The sequence below is a fragment of the Aspergillus wentii genome (assembly GCF_001890725.1).
Source record: "Aspergillus wentii DTO 134E9 unplaced genomic scaffold ASPWEscaffold_5, whole genome shotgun sequence".
Classification (NCBI taxonomy): Eukaryota; Fungi; Ascomycota; class Eurotiomycetes; order Eurotiales; family Aspergillaceae; genus Aspergillus; species Aspergillus wentii.
This window is the reverse complement of record NW_024467836.1, coordinates 64,628-79,511: the sequence shown is the minus strand read 5'-3', so window position 1 is coordinate 79,511 and position 14,884 is coordinate 64,628. Positions and strand designations below refer to the sequence as shown.

At 50.6% G+C, this 14,884-nt stretch overlaps 8 protein-coding genes across 8 annotated transcripts; 2 read left to right on the top strand and 6 right to left on the bottom strand.

Moving 5' to 3' along the window:
* Positions 1-3: 3 nt before the first annotated feature.
* On the bottom strand, positions 4-2,068 carry ASPWEDRAFT_113974 (uncharacterized protein; the record flags this gene model as incomplete). Its single annotated transcript, XM_040828453.1, has 3 exons — positions 4-1,327; positions 1,369-1,982; positions 2,027-2,068. 3 exons carry the CDS (start codon positions 2,066-2,068, stop codon positions 4-6), a joined length of 1,980 nt encoding a protein of 659 aa, XP_040687326.1.
* A 227-nt stretch (positions 2,069-2,295) lies between these two features.
* On the top strand, positions 2,296-3,450 carry ASPWEDRAFT_113100 (sugar phosphate isomerase/epimerase family protein; the record flags this gene model as incomplete). Its single annotated transcript, XM_040828383.1, has 1 exon — positions 2,296-3,450. The coding sequence occupies one exon, from the start codon at positions 2,296-2,298 to the stop codon at positions 3,448-3,450; it is 1,155 nt and encodes a 384-aa protein (XP_040687325.1).
* A 159-nt stretch (positions 3,451-3,609) lies between these two features.
* ASPWEDRAFT_52088 (cytochrome P450) lies at positions 3,610-5,154 on the bottom strand (the record flags this gene model as incomplete). Its single annotated transcript, XM_040837700.1, has 1 exon — positions 3,610-5,154. The coding sequence occupies one exon, from the start codon at positions 5,152-5,154 to the stop codon at positions 3,610-3,612; it is 1,545 nt and encodes a 514-aa protein (XP_040687324.1).
* A 777-nt stretch (positions 5,155-5,931) lies between these two features.
* Positions 5,932-7,304, bottom strand: ASPWEDRAFT_69464 (uncharacterized protein; the record flags this gene model as incomplete). The annotated part of the gene is made up of 5 exons (XM_040839048.1): positions 7,090-7,304; positions 6,665-7,040; positions 6,502-6,619; positions 6,389-6,456; positions 5,932-6,347 (listed from the first exon to the last, which is right to left on the bottom strand). Exons 1-5 carry the CDS (start codon positions 7,234-7,236, stop codon positions 5,932-5,934), a joined length of 1,125 nt encoding a protein of 374 aa, XP_040687323.1. The 5' UTR covers positions 7,237-7,304.
* Positions 7,305-8,045: 741 nt separating this feature from the next.
* ASPWEDRAFT_114016 (uncharacterized protein) lies at positions 8,046-9,407 on the bottom strand (the record flags this gene model as incomplete). The annotated part of the gene is made up of 1 exon (XM_040828455.1): positions 8,046-9,407. One exon carries the CDS (start codon positions 9,405-9,407, stop codon positions 8,046-8,048), a length of 1,362 nt encoding a protein of 453 aa, XP_040687322.1.
* A 188-nt stretch (positions 9,408-9,595) lies between these two features.
* Positions 9,596-10,540, bottom strand: ASPWEDRAFT_28859 (alpha-ketoglutarate-dependent dioxygenase AlkB family protein; the record flags this gene model as incomplete). Its single annotated transcript, XM_040833192.1, has 1 exon — positions 9,596-10,540. The coding sequence occupies one exon, from the start codon at positions 10,538-10,540 to the stop codon at positions 9,596-9,598; it is 945 nt and encodes a 314-aa protein (XP_040687321.1).
* Positions 10,541-11,020: 480 nt separating this feature from the next.
* On the top strand, positions 11,021-12,268 carry ASPWEDRAFT_41493 (uncharacterized protein). The gene has a single exon (XM_040835575.1). The coding sequence runs from the start codon at positions 11,039-11,041 to the stop codon at positions 12,146-12,148; it is 1,110 nt and encodes a 369-aa protein (XP_040687320.1). The 5' UTR covers positions 11,021-11,038; the 3' UTR covers positions 12,149-12,268.
* A 199-nt stretch (positions 12,269-12,467) lies between these two features.
* Positions 12,468-14,553, bottom strand: ASPWEDRAFT_52085 (uncharacterized protein; the record flags this gene model as incomplete). Its single annotated transcript, XM_040837699.1, has 2 exons — positions 12,468-14,418; positions 14,462-14,553. 2 exons carry the CDS (start codon positions 14,551-14,553, stop codon positions 12,468-12,470), a joined length of 2,043 nt encoding a protein of 680 aa, XP_040687319.1.
* Positions 14,554-14,884: the final 331 nt, after the last annotated feature.

Genomic DNA, 14,884 nt, shown 5'->3' with positions numbered 1-14,884 from the left:
TAACTACAAACCAACGCCTCCAAATCCCTGCCCGAATAACTGCAAATGCAAATCGGTCAATCCCTCTGCAGATCCATCGTCATCCCACATGGCAGACGTCAGAAACGGGTCAAATGTGGATATCATCGCATCCTGCTGCGTCCCCTGCATTGGAGGCGAATAATCCACTTCCCCAACAGACTCTTTCAACCCTCTTGCTCTCGCTCGGAGAATCATCGTCAAATGCTGTCCGAGTAATGCTGCGATTCCAAACCGACTCGATGGTGTCGTTCCTGCTTTTTCCAACTGTATCGCCACTTGAGACAACAATGCCAACAGTTCCACTTCATAGCCTGGTCTTCCACCATGGAGGAGAGGAAACAACCGCAAAGCCAGAACAGCCGCATACGAGATCATTGCCCATGTCGGTGCCAGCATGCAGTATAACGGTTCTCCGACTTGTTGCAGATCTTGGACGGTTACCTCACAGCAGTGGACGGCAGAGTCGAAGCAGTCTTCGCGGATGGCTTCAGAATCACCATCTAGGGATCCATGCAGAGCAAAGGATAACGTCCACAATCGACCATGAAGATAGACATGTCGCATGAACAGGTTGGAAAGACCATCAAATGTGGAAGAATCATTACTGGCAGACTGAAGCCATGTCTCGAACCACGGCTGCAGAGCTGTATCGACAAATCCTCGCACCCAATGGGGATTGCTATGATGCCTATTCGACTGGGACTGCAGTTCATGATTCAGCGCAGCCAACCGTCGACGTAAAAGAATGAATGCTGCTGTATACTTGTCTGCCGGATCAGCCAGTGGATGCAGCCACCAGTCATCGATGGACAGCGTCAAGTCCGTCTCTGGGAATCCAGTTGCTCTTCCTCGAGCGGCGCTATTGGCTCGTTCCCAGAGGAGAATCCGAAGCCAGGTTCGTTCTTTATTGCGCGATAGTCGTTGATGGTCGATTCCATTGCTGTCTGTGGAACATATTCGTCCTGATCGTTGATCTAATCCTAGTTCTGATGCCAGTCCAAAGGCATAGTTGGTATATAACCAGGATCTCTCTTCGGCTAGAGTATTGGCAGGAGTTGCCGATAGTAACGAAATGTAATATCCTTGGACAATGTCGACTGATTTGTATCCGCATGTATGCACATGGCGTGATAGTTTCTCGCCATGCAGGCGCAGTCGCTTTGCCATCGATGCTGATGCAGCATCAAACTGGGATGTGAGTGCGAGTATCCAAGTGAATAAAAGAGCAGACTGAGATCGAACAAAGCTGGGTGTATGTAGAACTGGATCGAGAATGCCGTTGATAGGATGAAGACGGGCAAAGTAACTGTCTGGTCAGTATAATTCGAGGTGGAATGGAATACGTACATTAGAAATAGATACTCAGCATCCTCCATCGACACCAGACCAAGATCAACTGGATCTACATCAGGGCCAGTATCTCTCGGTGGATGAGAATCAACGGGCTTGAAGTAGTTGGAATATCGACAGGGAGTATCAGGAACAAACAACGCTTCCAGACCCTCTTCCAGACATTGTCTATCCAGCCTCAGCCCTAAAGACACATATCCAGGCCGAGATAGAAGATGGCGACCGTGGAAAATATTGTGATCGACGACACCCTCTGATTCCTGCGCTGCTTCGGATGCATCGGCCAGCAATGCCAGTGGATTGCTGACAGCTTCATTCTCCGTATGAACCTGAGCTGGAGCAGTCTGTATATCCTCAGCCTGTCGTGGAGATGCAGACTCTGCCAACTCCATCCCATTCATCTCCAATCCCTCCAGATCCGGCGCATCCGAACCTCGCCTCGCCTTGCGCAGTTCCAACTGTACATGTCGCAGCGCCTTGTCTAATCCACGATACTTCCCCACTGCCCCTGGCCTTCTGCCTAGAGGTCGCGATGGAGGAATCTGGCATGATCGGTTGTTTCTTTTACATCTATCGCAGGCGTCGTCGATGCTGGCGCGAAGGCATCGCATCTGGCGGTGTTACAAGCAGTCTTGGACTGGAGATATGGTCTTACCTTGAGCCGGCGACATGCTTCACAGGCTGATTGATTCTTCATTTTATATCAATATCCAACATTGGATAAGCAATATTCCTGCTGAATGAATGGATGATGGTGATGATGGCCCACGTGATCCCCCGCATCGGGACATAAAAGAAATAACCGGTTGTGGGGAAATGATGCAAGAGAAACAAACAGGATGAACACTTTTCCAGCAATGCATAAAAGCACCATGTCTCTTCTTCTCAACCATCGCAATCGTCATTAATAGCATCAACATCATCATGCCTCTCTCCTGGCCCTCCCCCGTCAACAACCAACTCGGTATCGCCACCGTCTCGCTCGGAAATCCCCGGATCCATCATCTTCAACCTCGCCTGGAAGCCGCCGCCAAAGCCGGATATCACTGGATCGACCTTTTCGACGAATGTTGGGCTGCATATCTGGAAGAACACAATCTTCCTGGTGATCGACTATGGGAGGCCACAGAGGATAACCTTCGTGTGGCGCGGAAACTGGGCGACCTCGTCAAGTCGCTCGGAATGCGCATCGCGTGTACACAGCCACTGCGCGTGATTGAGGGCATCAAAGATCCTAACGAGCGGAAAGAAACGCTGGATCTCGTTGCAAAACGGTTCCCGTTCATGAGAGCATTCGATACCGATCTCGTGTTTATGTGTGCGAGTATTCGAACCGACGATGGCGTCACTTCCGATTTGAAGACGGTGGCGAAAGATCTGGCGGAATTGGGCGATATGGCCAGAGCATATGCCGAAGCTGATGGAGGGGCGATGCTGAAGATAGGATATGAAGGATTGTCATGGGCGCAACGGAATACCTGGTCGTCGTCGTGGGAGGCAGTCCGAATGGCGAATCGACCGAATGTTGGGCTCATTCTGGATGCGTTTAACATCCTGGCCGTCGAGTTTGCAGATCCATACAATCCAGCTGGACATGGGCGGATCCATCCAACCATCGAAGAGTCACTCGAGGTACTATGTGCATCACTATCGTCGCTCGTCCACTCGGTCCCTGGGGATCGCATCTTCTTCTTCCAAGTCGGCGATGCCGAATGTGTTGATCCCAAGACCTTCAAACCACCGACTGATCCATCTATCCCGGCCCTGTTGCCATGGTCTCGAGGCCATCGACTGTATCCGTTTGAAGCATCGCGCGGGGGTTATATGCCGGTGGATCTGGTTGCCGCTGCAGTGGTTGCAACAGGATATCAGGGTCCGATGTCCTTGGAGGTATTCAACAATTCACTCTTTGACTCTGATCGCGGTGTCCCTGCTGTCCATGCGGAACGGGGGATTGTCGGACTGCAAAAACTGGCTGCTGCCATCCCTGATATTCCAGCGTTCTGGGAGAAGTGGTTGCAGAGTCCTCGAGATGCATCCATGCAGATCATCCAGGCGAAGAGGCAGGGAAAGTTGTAACTCTATTAGATATAATATTATACCATTGATCTAGGTTTTTACGTCTACTTTCTAGCATTTACATCAGCTGTTATTCTCGTTCTATGCACTACTTCTCATGATCCTTGGTCATCGAAGAACTTGATTGAATTTTGCTTTCACTTGTCTTATTCTAACGAACTAGGCAGTCTCCCTCCTCCAGATCTTCAGTGGCATCGGACCCGGATTCAGATTTGATCCCTCCCGGATGGGAGGATTCCAGCCAGGATGTGGCAAGGCAAACTCATACCGGTGGACCAGAGAGGCTACGAGGACGGTTTGTTCGAGATAGCTGATATTGCGGCCAATGCAGCCTCGCGCTCCAGTGCTGAACGGAATGAAAAATGGCTGCAGAGCTTTGCCCCCGTCTCCCAGCCATCTCTCGGGCTTGTAGGTGTTGTGATCCTTGAACACCGACTCTTGGTGGTGCATCACATAAGATGAAATGCTGACCGATGTGTCTCCGGCGACATATTCATCGAGGATGGATGTTCCCTCTATCGGGGTTCGACGAGGCAGACCAAAGACAATGGGCGGCAGCATTCGAAGACTCTCATCGATGCAGGCCCGCAGATATGGCAGATGCTTGACTTTGCTGTATGGTGCCACGACCTCGTCTTCGTCCAGAACTTCATCCAGCTCATTCCGAAGCTTGGCCAGGCACTTCGGATTGCTCAGCAGGAAAAACAGGACATTTCGCAGTGAGATGGCGGTGGTGTCGTGTCCGGCATTCATCATAATGCTGATCTCGGCCACAATCTCGCCCATTTCCAGATTGTGCGGTGATCCGTTCTTGTCCTCCATCATGGCGGTAAAGAAGTCGTCCAGCTTCTCGCCCTCCATGTATCGCTTGAGCCGTGTCGTCGCACGGTTGTACACAATACCACTCCAGTCCTCATCCAACTTCCACAGACGCCGGTAGGTGGACGAGAACACTTTGCTCAACCGGCGCAACGTCTTGTACCAGTCGTAAGCCCAGACCAGCTGGAAGGAGGCAAGCTGTGTCGCCGTGTGGCAGTCCCGGAAGGAGACCTTTTTGATTGTGCCGTCCTTTGCTTCACTCTTGATGGTGTCGGTTCCCTCCTCCAGGAACCCGAGATCTTCACTGAGTCCGATATTCGCGATCGCAGCTGCCGTCCACAGCACCATCCAGTTGCGATAGTCGACGGTGAGGTCTTCCTGCTTTGGATTCTGGTTTGGAGGCAGGGGATCGGTGCACCGCTGGTCGAACGCCTTGATGAGTTTTCCACTGACGGCTGCCACCTTGAACTCCCACTCTTCCAGGTTCTTGACTGCATAGGCGCTGGAGAGCACCTTTCTCTTGCGGGCGTGTTCCTGCTTGTTTACCACATCGGCCAGATGGGAATGGGAGCCTCCCGTCTCGGAATAGAAACGATCCTTGATGCAGGTGGTGCCGTGGCCGTAGATATCCTTGATGGCGCTGGGGTCGGAGTAGGACAGCGAGTTGGGACCGACTCGGATGACGGGATGCTTTTTGTGGGCTTCAAACAGATTGCGCGAGCGGAAGCCTTTGTGTGCTTCGTAGATAAAGGGTAGATCTGAGATGCCAGAGATCCACCAGTAGTTGGGATATTTCCTGAGGCCCTTGGGATCATGGAAGTAGTTGATGATGGGGATCACGATGAAGTATCCCACCACGGCCAGTGTTAGCGCGATGGCATACATTGTGTTGAGAATAAATTAAAGAAATGAAGATGGTCATTCTGAGAAACAGCGACATTCATGGACTCTGATATAGATCTCGAGATGCCAGCAATGCGGGGATTGCCAGACGTTAACAAAGGCATCGTTCGGCGGGAATTGACGAATTGGGCCATGACGATCAGAAAGGGCAATGATCGTCCTGCTTGTTCCAACGATTGTAGATATTTTCACCGCGGGGTTGGCCAACTCTATTTGCCAGAATATATGGGTCCAGTCCTCTGGATGCACATTGCCAACGTGCAGATGGCGGTGGGATATACATGCGGGGTATAATACCCTTCACAGCCCTTCCAGCAGATGACTGGAGCTCACATGCGGGATTCCATACCCTTTGAGGATATTCACATCAGCCATGCCGGCGACTTTCTTGATTTTTCCATTCTGTCATTCACCAGTGATGCAATATCGATGTATGTCAAAACCCGAGATCACCACGAAAGAATCAAGGTCGGTCACGCGTTGAACAACATGTCAAGTCTAGAAGGCCCACGAGAATACGACGAAGTGCGAATATAAGTTATATCTGACATCAAGTGACTGTCAACCGGTGGTCGACATGGCGTAAATGAAGAGGCTTGAACTGGTTTATTGCAAGATCGTCCAGGCTTATTCTGAGCATCTCAAAGTGAACCTGGCTACGTGATCGCCGGGAATGTTCAAAAGCCGATCCCATGGAGGGAAATGCGGGGAAAACTTGAAGAAAGTGGATTAGCTATAGTAAATTGCATTTTATGTATGCTATACTCGATGATCATCGCCCAACGACACCCGGGTCGCGAGTGATTCTTTACGCATTGTCGATCCCTCGTATTCCATGGCAATATCCGTCGTGACCAACACTTGCGCCGGCCCTGGTATAACCTCCTCTTTGCTCCCAGTATGTGAATCCACTCTGGTCAGCTCTGTCCAGGCCATATCATCCACTCGCTGTTTGGTATAAATGCGTGATTGCGAATGAGAGTGACTGCCGGTGGGATTGCTTCCAAACGCACCATAAGCACCACTTGGTCGGAGGGGAGAGGATGACTTCTTGGTGAGGCCTAATTTCTGGAAGATGCGTTCGATAAGCGGGCGAATGGGAGGAATGCAGCCAACGATGACGACGATCCAGCCTTCTGTCGAGGCCCAGATGATGAGGTGGGAGAGGGCATCTACTTATTAGCTGGTGCATTTTTATACTGTCTGATGGACTTACAAGTGATGTCCCCTGTGGTTGTCAATGCCTGGAGCTCATATGTTTTGACCCCAGAGCATGCAGCAGCACTATCGAGTCAGTACGCATACCAGGAGTGGGAAGAGTATACATACATCCAGCCCATTCCCATGAGAAGCGACAAAGCCACCTTGAGTCGCAATCGCATCTGCAGTTTCCAGAACAAATGCATCGGATACGTCGCCAACGCCGCATCAGAAAAGGTATTGAAGCCTGCCGGTCAGAGCCAACACTCCAAACAATATGGAAGAAACATACTGGCTTGAAAGAAGGAATAATTCTGATTATTCTTCCGTCCCGGATCACAACTCCCAGGCAGACTATCATCCCACAATTTCTGCACCGGATGGCATTGCCCCAGGATCGTTCCAAACACGGTTACATTGAAGACGAGAATCAGCCAGCCGAGAATCAACAGAAACCACGGCTTTCTCTCGTGTCTCCCGCGAATCTGAACGAGGAACATGACGATGGCGAGTTTGCCGAAGCAGCTGGTTGCGATTGCGAGGAGCTGGAAGACCCAGGCCCATTTGAGGGCGATGATCCGATGCGCTTCGGGGATTGTGTCGATGTGTTGGCCTAAGCCTGCGTTGACGGATATCTGCAGGAAGATTTGTGCTGTTATCCCGGTGGTCTGGAGAGTTAGCATGCATCGTGACTATCCTGAGGTGTCTGTTTCTCACCACAGCCAGTGCAGCCAGCACAAAATCCCATCGGAACCTTCCGATCAGTCGCAAGTTATTAATAAACCGCAGAAAGAAGAATGTCAACCCCAGGATAGTCTCTGTCCAGGAAACTCCCAGTATAACTGTTACCAGATCGTACGCCATGGTTATCAGGCAGAAGAGAGGGAGTCATCCTGCCTGTATATCAGACATGAACAGAATTTGCAGTCTTCCAGCCAGGCGCTCAGCTAGGCACAATCCATGGCTGTGTTAATTGGAGTCTTAGAAGGGCCCGGCGATTTCCAGCGCCAGGATTAGGATTTGGCCCGTGGACTGGAATCCACCCGATCGGTCCACGTCGGTGCGGCATTTTATTTGCGTTCAGTTCCACAGACTGGGGGATTGTCCATCCTTGACAATAACAGCTTATTGGATCCGATCTAAATTAACCGATGCTGAGTTGCTGCTTCCGGCTTAGGATTACCTGACAGGGCCCAAACCTTGATAGATTTAGAGTGCCGCCGTCCCGTGGGCCGAGTTGATCTACAGGTTATGATTGGTGGATGTCAACCCTGCCCCACTCCCCCAGGATCAGAACCCGGAGACCCTGAACTGCACAGCCAATCAGACGAAAGACATTGCATTAATTGTTGTATTATACATTTGTCCGAGTACGACCTGAGTACGTGTTTCCTTGCCGGCAGCCAATCAGGCCAGGCCTGCCGCAGCCAGGAAATCCCCCTGCCGCAGCCAAATCCGGATGTTTTTGCCGTGGAAGTAAAACAGAATACACACCAGGTAGATGGCCACGTTGATCGCCGCCAGCGTCATGAACACCGTCAACACCCCGCACGCCGTGATGAAGTCGTTGATCACCCACGTCCAGATCCAAGCGATCAGTGATTTGAGCGAGGCGATCGTCACCATGATTTCAACCGAGAGCTAGTCTGTCAGTATCACAGCATACAGTACACTTACGAGGGACTCACCTCTTTATGACAGTCCAACGCATAATTCATGCCCAATGTCGTCCCCATCTGACTTCCCACAGACAACACACCCGCGCCGACAACCGGAACAGGCCATGAAGTTTTGGCTTCATACGATAACCCAAACCACAGTGCACCGAAGAAAGTAAAAAAGGCAGCCAATAAGCAAGTAGGCAGGCGCATTTCCGGTTCTCTTATCCCATGGTTCCGCCGGGTGAACACATTCGCAATCCAATCACCCACCGGACCAGAGAAATACACCCCGACCAGCGACCCGGCAAACGGGGATAGGAAGAAGAGTCCCTGTCCGTTCGAGTTAAAGCCGTACGGAGGAGGGGAGAACATCTGCGCCACGGTTGCACCGAGTATCACGTTCCAGCTCAGCGCCATTCCGTACACAAAGCACGACCAGACAACGGTGGGATAGGCGAGCAGAACCAGCGGTCGCAGGGCTGCGTGGAGCAGGTTGATGCTGGGATCGCCTTGGGACCAGAATTTGAGTTCTTTCACGTATGACTTGCGAAGGATCGGCGCAATTTCTTCACCCACCGTGGTGACGGAGACAGCGTTGTCCTTGTCCGATGCCGGCTGCGTGATGATGTGAGGCCGTGGTCCGAGGAATTTGGTTTCGGGCATGAAGAAGAAGATAGAGACTAAAGTGGCACCGACAAACATGGCAACAATGAAGAATGCCCAGTTCATGCCGAGAGCCTGGATGATAAAGGCAGATATCATCGGTCCCAGTTCATTTCCTCCCAAAATCGCCAGTCCGTAGAGAGAGACCAGCTCGCCTCGATGGTGTAGGAAGAAGGTATCGGTGATGGTACTCGGCACGATCGACTCGATGGGGGCTTCAAAGGCGCCAAGAAAGGCACGACCGACGATGAAGACGGTGTAGTTTCGGGTTGATGCTATTCCCAGCCAGACACAGGCGATGAGCATGAGGAATGTCGAGAAGAGATAGACCGGTCGTCGGCCATACTTGATGGCAAAGGGCATCCAGACGATATTAAACACGCCTTGACAGACCAGAGTTGCTCCATTGGCGTAGGTCAACTGCTGCAGGCTCTTGCCGAAGAATTGCGACAGTTGATTCATGCCACCAGCCATGATGGGACCGGTGATGGATCCCATAAAGGCATACCAGCAAGCATTGGCGAAAATGAAGCCTTTCTTTGTGCGCGACCAGCGAAGAGGATCGTTGGGATCGGAAGAAGGCTGAGGGACGAGGAGAATGCGAGAATCGCCTTTGGAGCGATGCTGGAGGCGATTGGCGTAGGCATTGTCGTTGTCGTAGAGGATCTCAGTCCCGGGGGGTAGATCGAGGTCTTCTGGATTGGAAGACATTTTCTCATTTCTAAGACAGAAAAGAAGAAGAAAAATAAAAGAAAGAAAAAGAAGCAAATCCCCGCATAAATCGCCGGTTGGTTCTTTGTCTTCCATCCACGGCCTTTTCTTGCCGACACGCAGATCGACATGGCCCATCGGGATTTCCGATTTCTGGCCAGAACGACAATAAATGACCTGCATCTGGACTAGACATGGTCTCTTTTCACCATCTTCATGGCCCCCTCGTCCCAGCGATACACAGGCCCACTGCCCACGTTGTAGTTGTAGTAGTTGTTCGTCCCGGCCGGCACAACAGCCTTGCGGAACGTGATATTGATCCTGCCTTGACTCTCGCCCCGTCGCTTGGGGATGCTATGCAACCAGTTCGCCTGGGTCTCACCTCTCATGATGATCATATCCCCTGGCCCCAGCGCAAACTTGAGTGGATCCTTCGAGTCAGTGTCATCCATGTCAGGCGCAGGCTTGTGTTTCAGAACAAAGTCGCGACGGGCTCCCAGCGACAAGGATGCAATGGTGGGATGCGAGGCCAGAAAGCGCTCGTCGTCCGAATGGTAGGCGATGCTGTCGTCGCCAGTGGCGTAGAAGTTGACCAGGCAGAAGTTGTATCGCGTTCCATCGGCAGTCGCTGCCTCGACGCGTTGCCGCAGGAGATCCAGACAGGGGGGGATGGGGCGGGGTGTATACTGATATCTACTCATGCGAACGGGTTGGTCTGTTTTGCTGTCGACCAGGATGAGGCTATCTTCATTCTGGATAAATTTAGAGGTGTCATCGACGCCAAACACAGTGGTGAACCGAGGCGTGTTGACGATCGTTTCTACCGCCCCTCGGCGGATGGAGTACTGCACGCGATAGAATGGGAGTTCATCACGCAGGAATTTGAAGAGTTCCTTGGCTGTGGGCGACGGAATAAAGGGTTGCATATATAGCAGGTCCAAGTGTGGCTGGTTGTTGATCTCCCGGGGCGAAGCATCGGGCGTCGCATGGCAGAGGCCGACCGAGATGTGCGAGGGCAGGTCGGATATGGGAGAGGGATAGCTGGGGTGGTGAGTCGATGATGTTGGCTCTATCTTGGGCTTCTTATTTTCATTTTGAGGCTTGAAGAAGGAGTCAAGAGTTCGTTTGGCCATTTTAATTGAGTTATTTGTGATGAAAAGAGAGAAACCATCGACAAAAGACGACGGATGAGGTCACATCACGTGACCTTTTGAGATGGTTTTCCAGCAATTATTTCTGGAGTCAAGATATGGTAAACTGGTGCATGCTTCCAATAAGCCTGTATCCTCTCAATGTCCAACAAGAAATGCCGGAGTGGCATTGAGTGAAGTGTGGAGTGCATGGTCAGATGTAGTAGTGTTGTTTATACTATGTAGACCCAAAATATGTGACCACTCCATTCTGAAAACAGCCTAAAGACCTTTGTACGGTTCAATGTTATTTATGTGTTATCATTCAATTTTCAATTAATGTGGAGGGTTACCAGATATCATTAGAATCACAAACAGACTAGTGCTGTTGAACTAGCCAAGGATGTGAAAATGCGGCGCAGTCAATGCAATAAAGAGGGGTACCCATTCCCTCATTTTCTCTCGCCCAATCTCCTCATTTCTACACACCACCCGGTTGAAATGCCTCCCTCACTATGGGATCCAGACAAGATCTTGCAAGTCACCAAAGGACCCAATGGCGGCATGTTCTGCCTCGGTCGCGCACGCTTTCGCTACGACAGTCGCTGTCGATGGGACATTCCTTGGTCTGATTACCGTGCTGTATGCGCCATCCTCAAGGACATGGCCATGGTATTGCCACATAATATATCCGACATATCAACCACCCAGCTCCGAATCCTCGCTAGACTGGGCTTGTGCGAGCATCACGTCGACCAGGTTGGTGAGGTCGTGGCCGGGTGGGAGGAAATTCTCGGGAGCGTCGAGGATATCTACTGGACATACAAAGAGCAGGTGGGGAAGAACGGGGAGAAGCTGGATAGACTGAGAGCCGATGTGAAGAAATGCCGACGGTTGATAGGAGCAAATGCAGAAAATGATCTGTCAATGGTGCTGGGGCGATATACCAGCCAGCAGAAAAAGGAATTGGCGACAGCCCGGACGACGATTTCCAAACTGCAGCAGGACCAAGCCGCGACAAAACATTCTCTTGTTCAAGCCCAGGAAGAAAGCAAACAGTATCAGCAAAGAGAGCAGAAACAAATGGCCGGATGCGATGAATTGCGAGAGAAAAACGTAGCGCTGGAGACAGAAGTCAAGCTGGCTAAACAGGACTGCCACGATCTTCAGAACCAGCGGGAATCTCTATCATCAGAGCTTGCGGATACATCTGCTGAGTTACGTCAAGTTCGAGATGTTAATCAGAGAATAGAAAATGACAATAAGTCTTTGCAACTGGAAGTCAAGGCGAAGAATGAGCAGATCAAGACACTGCGTGACAGCGACCTCTTCATTTCCACTCAGCTGAAGGGGACATCAGAAAGACTTGAAGAGGTTGAAAAGGAGCTGTTGGCTACCCGTCAAACGAATACGGCATTGCAGGATGAACTGGACACGACAATCAGAGAAAACACACATATACGCAGTGAGCTCAATCAGCTATACACACAGCGGCCTACTGGAATATACAACAGGGTCAAGCAGTGGATCCAGAAGACATTGAGGATACTGAAAAAAGGCCACAAGGACTCAGACGAAGAGAGGGTGGAACTTGCTCAGGCAGGAGATTAGAGACATTGGGGATAGATGAAGATAGATATAATACACATATATGTAATCCTCATTATTTTATAGGCTGCCTGGTCTTCTCACTGCGATATCCCTGACAGGTTGGACTCATCACGAAATTGTCAGCTGTACGAGTCTGATCTAGCATGGACTACTGCTGTTAGACCTTGTAAAAGAGACCACTACTTGGCAGCCGTACTCTGGCAGAAATAGACATTGGTTCCGTCACATAAGCATTATTATAGAGTTAGATTCTGACTCAAAAGCTCCCATAGCCAACTCTAAATGAAGTGAAGAGAACTAAATGCAACCTCCCGAGGGATCAGAGCCTGGCGCCATATGGCCTCCCAGGAAACAGTCCCCCTTCCCACGCATTCCTGACAATATTTCCGTTGTTGACAGGCAGCTGTCTGGTCCAGCTCATCAAACGCTCATACGCATTCCCATCGCTGCATCCCAGGGCACTGCAGAGACTGGCATCCGTAAAGTCCCAAGCATCGGTTAGGGCAATAATGTCTGGAAGAAGCTGCTCTAGGATGGGATTGATTGACTTGCGAATGGAACTCAGCTGACCAGGAGATAATATCCCTGCTTCAAAGAACGTGACGGAATAGAAGGATGGTGTTGGGCTGACGATGGTGGTCAAGGCAAAGAGATTGCACAACCGGGATAGAACTGGCTGAAGATTGGCCTCAGCCGTTGCGACTCGAGATTGAAAAGACCGCAGCACGATGTACACTGTGTAAGCATGACCAGCTGCTGTGATGGCCATCAAGGAGCTGTTCCATGCTTCTGCTTTGGAGGACACTTCCGCTTCTTCCGTAAACTCACGATAGGCAGTAGCGAGGAGAGCTCGTGCACGATAAAGATAGATCGACAGTAGAGTGGATGGCTCAGAAAGATCTCCAGTGACTGAATGTGTGGAAAGTTCATTGAGATATTCATTAAATCCACACAAGAACTCTTGCATATTGGCATCGACCTCTTTGCCAGCAGTGTATAGATCAACCTGCTTGAACAGATATCGGCCCAGCTGCTGCCACATCACATAGTTTTCACCCTCAAAGGTAGGCATAGCACTGACGGTGGCCACCATCTCAGGCAGACCAGACATGGCAACATAGCCATGGCCACCGCACATCTTTCGAGCTTCTTCAGCACCAGCAGCAGCGATTCCCGTTGACCACGCTTTGAGACCAGTACTTAATGCGTGGACGGTGGATAGTAGACTAAAGTTTGAATCTGCTCGCTGTTTGACAAAAAGCCTGTATGTCTGAGAGAACTCCTTCGAGGCAAAAAGAATAGCATATGCTTGGGAGATCACAGTTAGCAGGCGATAATGCTGAGATTTGTATGCCACAATCGGGAATTCCGCGTTGCTCTCATCAAACATCGGACTTCCCTGCTCTCGCACGATCGAGTATCGCGATGCAACCGTCACTGCCTGAGCAAGAGCAAAGGCAGCGGATTCAATAATGGCGCATCGGACATCCAACATCGTTGCGTACAGTCGTTTGGACAGAGGAACATCGTCTCCTGCATTCTTAATGTATGTTCCATCTGCCAGAACCTGAACATGAGCAGCCAGCAAATTCTTTCTTGGAATTCGCAGTTGATTGAATCTAGCGTATCCATTGCAAGTCCCATTATACCCCATTTTTATTCCAATGTCTCCCAGTTCGACGCCATCGAGTACACTGTGATCTTCCAGAGAGCGAATCTGCACAACAAACCAATGCATTCCATGGTCCTTCCCATTGGTGATTAACCTGGCTACAATAACCGCATGCGAACAGCTCAGCCCCAGTCCGCCTGGCCAGTACTTGATCGATGTTAAAGTAGGCGAATTCAAGATGAATCCATCTGAATCACGATCAAATGTGGCCGTCGTTTCAATACCCCGTACGAATGTCCCATGAGATAGTTCCGTCTGCACGTATGCGCCGTTGATCTTCATCTGGTCGATCAATGGCAGCCACTCCTCCTTTTGCATAGCAGCGCCCTGCAATTCAATAGTCTTGCGGAACATGAGAAAGTTCAATCCAAATGGCGTTGCATTTGTCATATGATAGCGTTCCGTCATGGATTCGAAATGCTTATGGCCGTGAACAAGCATGTCCTCCGTGATGGCACGGGCTCTACGGACTCCCTCGAGGTAGAGTCCTTCACGATCAAGATCTGCATAGACATGCGGTAGTTTCATGTTGTCGAGTAATCCAAGAGAAGACTCGATACGGTGAAAGGCAGCGCGCCTTGACTGGACTGTTTCTTCACTGTGGAAGTCAGCGATAGTCTATAGATGGCATGAATACGAACTCATCATAGATGGTGACAGTCAGCTTGGAGGAGTCGAAGGTAGCAGTCTGCCTCGCCAGGCCCATCAGGGCGGTTTGTCTATTAGATACCATTTTGAGGTGAGATTGCAACTGACGATAAACACGGGGACGATGGATGGCTTTATACGAGTGTGTTGGTGGGGGCTGTAAATATGCCGAGGCGCGCCTTGCTGGATGTCGCTAGAGCGGCTGCTCGATCCAATCGCTTCAGCAGTTGTATAGATACACGTGTTGGTACGAAAGAATACAATACTCATGCACAGTCAGGTAATGTACTGCTTACACTGCCAGTGTATCGACTAGAACAGACTAATGTATTTGATGATCATCCCTGTCAGTCCACATGACGAATCACACTGCGGCCTTGTGCCGATGTGGTTAGGCCATTGTCCATCATCTTTAA